The sequence below is a fragment of the Triticum dicoccoides genome, chromosome 1A (genome assembly GCF_002162155.2).
Source record: "Triticum dicoccoides isolate Atlit2015 ecotype Zavitan chromosome 1A, WEW_v2.0, whole genome shotgun sequence".
Taxonomy (NCBI): Eukaryota; Viridiplantae; Streptophyta; class Magnoliopsida; order Poales; family Poaceae; genus Triticum; species Triticum dicoccoides.
Window position 1 is genome coordinate 230,387,431 of NC_041380.1, and position 5,931 is coordinate 230,393,361.

The 5,931-nt window shown below is 50.2% G+C and overlaps 1 protein-coding gene across 2 annotated transcripts in view; it reads right to left on the reverse strand.

Moving 5' to 3' along the window:
* Window positions 1-1,361: 1,361 nt before the first annotated feature.
* The window catches only part of LOC119267221 (beta-glucuronosyltransferase GlcAT14A-like), a 5,939-nt gene continuing 1,369 nt past the window's right edge, over window positions 1,362-5,931 (reverse strand). Inside the window, exons 3-5 of one of the 2 annotated variants that reach the window (XM_037548584.1) lie at window positions 5,756-5,886; window positions 2,443-2,538; window positions 1,362-2,307 (exon numbers count right to left, since the gene is read on the reverse strand). In XM_037548584.1, the coding sequence (XP_037404481.1) occupies window positions 1,730-2,307; window positions 2,443-2,538; window positions 5,756-5,886 (805 nt within the window). In that variant the 3' untranslated portion in view covers window positions 1,362-1,729. The remainder of the gene's footprint in view (window positions 2,308-2,442; window positions 2,539-5,755; window positions 5,887-5,931) is intronic. The other variant, XM_037548591.1, reaches the window with a different exon arrangement.

A 5,931-nucleotide genomic window follows, 5' to 3' on the forward strand; every position in this document is an offset into this window, starting at 1 on the left:
AATTGGCATGGAAGCCCGCAATGTGTCTTTTGTCACGATGATGAGACAATAAAATATTTATTCTTCCAATGCAAATTGGCTCGGTCAGTCATCCAAATAGCTTCTGGCTTGTATCCTCCTTGTAGTGTTGCTAATGTATTTGGCAACTGGTTACATGGGATAGATTACAGGTTCAGAACTATTCTTAGGATGGGAGCGCTTGCCGTTATTTGGTCGCTTTGGCTATGTAGAAATGATAAGGTGTTTAACGATAAAAGTACTTCTCTGATGCAGGTTATCTACAGGTGTGCCGGGACTCTTCGTTTATGGTCCTCTCTACAACGTGTGGAGAATCGAGGCATGTTTACGGAGGTGTGTACACGATTGGAGGATACGGCGAGGGATACTTTTACCCAACATGGGTGGCAACATGATCTTAGGATTGGCCCACCTCCGCTTTAGGTGTTATACATACTCTGTTTCTTTGTATTTCGCCTTCTTAATTTTCGTTTGTATGAGAGAACTTATTTGACTGTGTGCATCATAGTTATGCAGAGGCCGGGTGTAATATTTAAAGCTTTTAAGTAATAAAGCGCCCCTTTTCGAAAAAACCACGTGGTGACTCTATGCTATATGCGCCACGCGTGTGTATACATGTCCAGAATGTGTGGTTTTTTGTCACAGTGTCACAATTGTAATTTTATCTTGGTGCTAATTTGTAGCACTTTTATGATCTGTATTGTTTTGTCTGATTTATTCCAACTACTATTCTTAGAATATAAGGGCATATACAGCCACAAGTATCAAAATCTGACTCCAACCGCCTGTGAACGCGCTGCTCGTCCGTGAACTTACAAGGTTTATCGTCGCCACAAACCCCACCGTCACTCCCTACCGATCTAGGATTAGCGCGGTGCTCACGGGAAGCTCCACCGCCTCACCATCTCTCTCCCATCGCCACCATCGCCCTCTCCACGATGGCCTCCGGCTCGAGTTTATCAACCGCTAGAGAAGGTAGGTTTACCGGATGATCTAGCCTACCCCGATCCAGAGGATCTAACATTTATCACTATCACTTGCTTGCTGCATGCAGTATCGTAAGCTGTGCTTTGGCAGCAACAATACTTTAAAATATTGTTTCTTTGTCTATTGCTCTGCTCATTGCAGGTATGCAAGCTCTGCTTTCTGAAATTCTTGATGAAAGAAAATATTTTTGTTTGCTCTATCAAGAATATTAGCTCAAATAAGTCCAAATGTATGCCAACTGAAAATGCTTTCTTTGTCTATTGCTCTGCTCATTGCAGGTATGCAAGCTCTGCTTTCTGAAATTCTTGATGTAAAAAAAATATTTTTGTTTGCTCTATCAAGAATATTAGCTCAAATAAGTCCAAATGTATGCCAACTGAAAATGCTCTTATGCGTTTATTTCTATATGTTCCATTCTGTATCTATATATTACAATGCACACTCTTCCAATACTTTGTTTGCGCTCGCCCTTTGCGCACGGATCATCTAGTAGAATAGAAAACCTAAAGAACCAGCCAGTGTAAGGTAGAAGGGTGATCGTGTCAAATATGTAATCGTGTTAACCCATGAATTATTGTTACACGTCCTGTGTTACTCTGCGAGATTGCACCATCTCAGCCAAAATTGCCTTAACTTGGTACCCCTTTTCTCTCTTTCTGTATGTACATGACACCTTTGCTCGGATCATCAGAGTTAGACCACTTGGACGTGGTAGAAGGGTGGATCACCTACACTGCTGCTTCCTGAAGTTTCTTCCGGACAACATCTTGTTGAGCATGACCCTGAGCCTTCTTGACCCAGCGCCGGGCTTGATGGCCCCCTTCCTGCTGGGTTCCCAGGGGTTGGAGCACAGCCCCACCTCCCCCTCGGAGCACCACCCGCCGTAGCTGAAGAACTGCCCGCCGTGCCTAGCAACAGAGGCAGAGGCGGCGTGATCACCGTGATCGTCGTCGCGGGACGGCGGTCGGCGCTTGAGGATCTCCCGGTCGATCCTGTCGAGCACGAGGTCGGCGTCCCTGAACTTGCGGGCGAAGGCGGCGCTGCTGAGCACCATCCGGCGGTAGTCCTTGGGGCCGAGGTAGAGCGGGTGCTGTTTGGGCGGGGTGTCCCACCGGATGAAATGCAGGTCGCTGTTGACGGTGGCGTTCCGGAACTCGCGGGAGTTGCAGGCCACCGTCTGGAAGTAGAACTCCGGCGAGGAGACGAGGTTGGCGTGGTAGAGCAGCAGCGTCCGCGCCAGGTTGTCCCACCCCATCACGCAGTACTCCGCGAAGCGCCGCGACAGCATGGTCCACGCCGACCCTGCACACGCACACGCACATGCGTGCGTCCATCAATCACAAGATGTTTTTTATACAGTACTAGAATTTGATTTGACACTGAAATCTTTTGGTTTTCGTGCTGCCCGCACGGATGTCGGCATATATACTGGAGTACCTGCCGTTTCTTGGAAGCAATCGACGAACAAAGCAAAAGGTACTGCAGCATTTGCTTCGCTAGCACATTCGCGGCTTGCTGTGCGGCCTGAATTGTCTACCAAGAGCACACAAAATAGCATTGGAAACAAACTATCTTCGCTGATTCAGATCTGTCTGCAAATGCACGCAGCACACAAGCTCCTGCTCGATCCCGTTGACCAGATAGATAAGTTTTTTTTAGGGATAAATATATTTTTCGTCCTCGAACTCTTCCGAGAGTTTAGAAATCATCCCTCAACTCAAAACCGGATAGTTTTCGTCCCTTAACTATCAAAACCGGATAGTTTTCGTCCCTCACGCCGCTTCGGGCAGTTTTAGTCCGTCATGAACAGTAAACCGGCAAACATTCGAAAAAATAGCAAAAAAACCAAAAAAATCTGAAAAATTGTGGCATCAAAGTTCCTCGGATGCCCAAGGTGCGTACAAATTTTCATATTGTTTGGACATTCCAGGTGCTCATGACAAAGAAAAAATTATAAATATGTACGTCAGTGAACAGTAAATTAAACAAAATAGCAAAAAAAATATGAATTTTTTTGGCATCAAAGATGCTTGGGTGTGCATATTTTCGTGCTGAAATGACATAGGAGGAGCTCTAGCAAAAAAATAGTGCACTTTTTCAAAGTTTATTTCCTAGTCAATGTTTTTTTGCCACTGAGCTCCCACAATGTCCAAACACCACGAAATTTTGCAGGCACATTGAGCACCCGAGCATCTTGTATGTCAACAATTTTCATATTTTTTGAATTTTTTTGAAAATTTACTGTTCATTGACGTACATATTTATGGTTTTTCCTTTGTCACGAGCTCCTGGAATGTCTAAATAGCACAAAAAATTTCACGCACCTTGCGCACCCGAGGAACTTTGATCCCACAAATTTTCAGATTTTTTTGACTTTTTTTGCTTTTTCTAAAAAATACTGTTCATCGGTTTACTGTTCATGCGGACGGGAACCACCGAAATGGCGTGAGGGACGAAAACTATCCAGTTTTGATAGTTAAGGGACGAAAATTATCCGATTTTAAGTTGAGGGACGATTTCTAAACTCTCGAAAAAATTCGAGGACGAAAAATATACTTATCCCTTCTTTTTATGCCAATTTTGTCCGTCCATATTAGTACACTAGGTCAGTAGCACGAGATGTCTAGCACTCGTGACATCTCGTGCTAGTAGCATTTGCTTAGACGACCAATTGAAGTCTCGGAGCCAACAACCAGGCGGTACATGCCCGCAACGGCATCGCCGTCACATGGACACCTCAAAATAATGGTACGGGCCCGTACCTATCATCAAGCATTGACTAAAAATGTTATGCTTATCGGTAGCCAGCACAACACGCGTACTACTAATAGGAATAGCAGTACTTCAGCATTTCATTCTTGCAGGTCTGCGAAATGGTAGGCCAACTCCAGCGCGCAACCTCATTTGGACGTTGTTTTGTTTGGATTTTATCCGTTTAGGTAGCGCAATGGGATCGTGTCCAGACTCCAGACCTGTCCTAGCGACGCGTAAGTCGCCTCGTCCTAGCGACGCGTGTCCCGCGTGACGTGGACCTGGCAACCTTATCCTCTCCGCGTGCCCCTCGGCTCCCTCATCTCCTACCTCTGCAGAAGCAAATCCCCATCTCTTTCTCCGGACGCAGGATAAGCAAGCCGCCACCGGCCACTGGCCCGTCGTCGCGGCAGCTACCGCTGCATGAGCCAACCCAACCTGCTGCTGTAGGCACCACCAGCTGCCATCACCGCTCCACCTGCTTCTTCTCTTTTTTCTAGGCGCGGCCAGTCCAACCACAGCAGCGCTGCGACCCCACGATCTCGCCGTCGACCAGTGACGCTGCAACGCGAATCGGCGGGGAGTTGCAGTGCAGCAAGCGACATGTGACCCGTGGAGCCGGAGCCGTCGGCGCTGCCTTGGACCAAGCCGGGCTGCAATGGAGCTTCATCGGAGTCGTCGGCGCTGCGGTGGAGCTCCGGCAGGGCTGCAATGGAGCTCGACCGGAGTTGCAATGAAGCTTCGCCGGAGCCGTCGGCGCTACCTTGGACCATGCCGGGCTGCAATGGAGCTCCGCCGGAGTTGCAATGGAGCTTCGCCGGAGCCGTCGACGCTGCCTTGGACCACGCGCGGGCTGCAGTGGAGCTCCGCCGGGGTTGCAATGGAGTTTTGCCGGAGCCGTCAGCGCTGCGGTGGAGCTCAGGCAGGGTTGCAATGCAGCTTCGCCGGAGCCGTCAGAGCTGCGTTGGAGCTCCGCCAGGGCTGCATTGGAGCTTGGCCGGAGTTGCAATGGAGCTTCGCCGGCGTGTCGGTGCTGCGTCGGAGCTCTGCTGGGGCCACAATGGAGCTCGCCGAAATCAATCCGTGGTGCTGCGTTGGAGCTGCGCTGGGACTGCAAGTCTGCAATTGTGCTGCGTTGACTCGCTGTTACCGTGGCGTCGTTGTAATTCAACGGCCACCAGTGCACCGATCGAACGGCTAAATAGCCGAATGATTTCTCTAAGAAATCATCCGGCTTATTTGTAGCAGTCCCCTTAAAATAAACCACACCATAGTTCAGGCCAGTGGCTCTAGTTCACGCCGGCAACAGAGCCAACGGCCTACACGTCCTCGTCGGCAACACAGCTAGCGGCCGGCAACAGAGCCAACCTACAAAATGAATAGTTTTGTCGCCGGCAACACAGCCAGCTCCCAAAATAAATAGGTTCCTCACCAGCACACAGCCAGCAGCCGGCACCCATGCCAGCCTTCAAAAAGAACGGCCACGACCGATCAAACGACCTAGTTCAGACCGTCGGCGTCGAACATCTCGCTCTGTCTGGCCGATCTCCTCCAACGTGCATTCTGACCGCGGCTTCCTTGGACCCTTTGGCCGCCTTCTTCTTCACCTTTCCGGGCGGGTCGACGGCCAGACCGCCCGAATTCGGCGGGGCGTCGGCCATGGACATGGGAGGGTAATAGGCGGGACGTGGGAGGGTTTTGGGAGAAATGACGTGAAATGGGGGGCCGGGTTGGTGCTTTGTGCCACCGACGGACGGGCCAAGGAAGGACAAGCACGTGCGTCCCGCCCGTCCGCGCGTTGTCCGTTTCACCCTAAAAGTGGCCCAAATTTAGGTCGGGATGGGTCAAAAGCAGACAGAAAATGAACAAAAGTCTGTTTGCGTTCGCTCGCCGGTACATTGCCCCAAACGGACGCACTCGGACAGGATGGGGTCACGCGCTGGAGTTGGCCTTAGGTGCTGAGATCATAGGGCAAAGGCGGAATGGAATGGAATGTTACCGGTGAAGAGCTTGAAGGCGGTGGGAAGTCCCCGGCGGTTGGTGGTGATGTTGGGCGACGGGCGGAGGAGCTCCGACCGGTCGGCCTCGTACAGCGCCGTGTCCAGGATCACCGGCCGCGCCCGCTTCTTTCTGCAGAGCTACCGCGTTTCAAATTCGACTCAATACTCTTTAAAC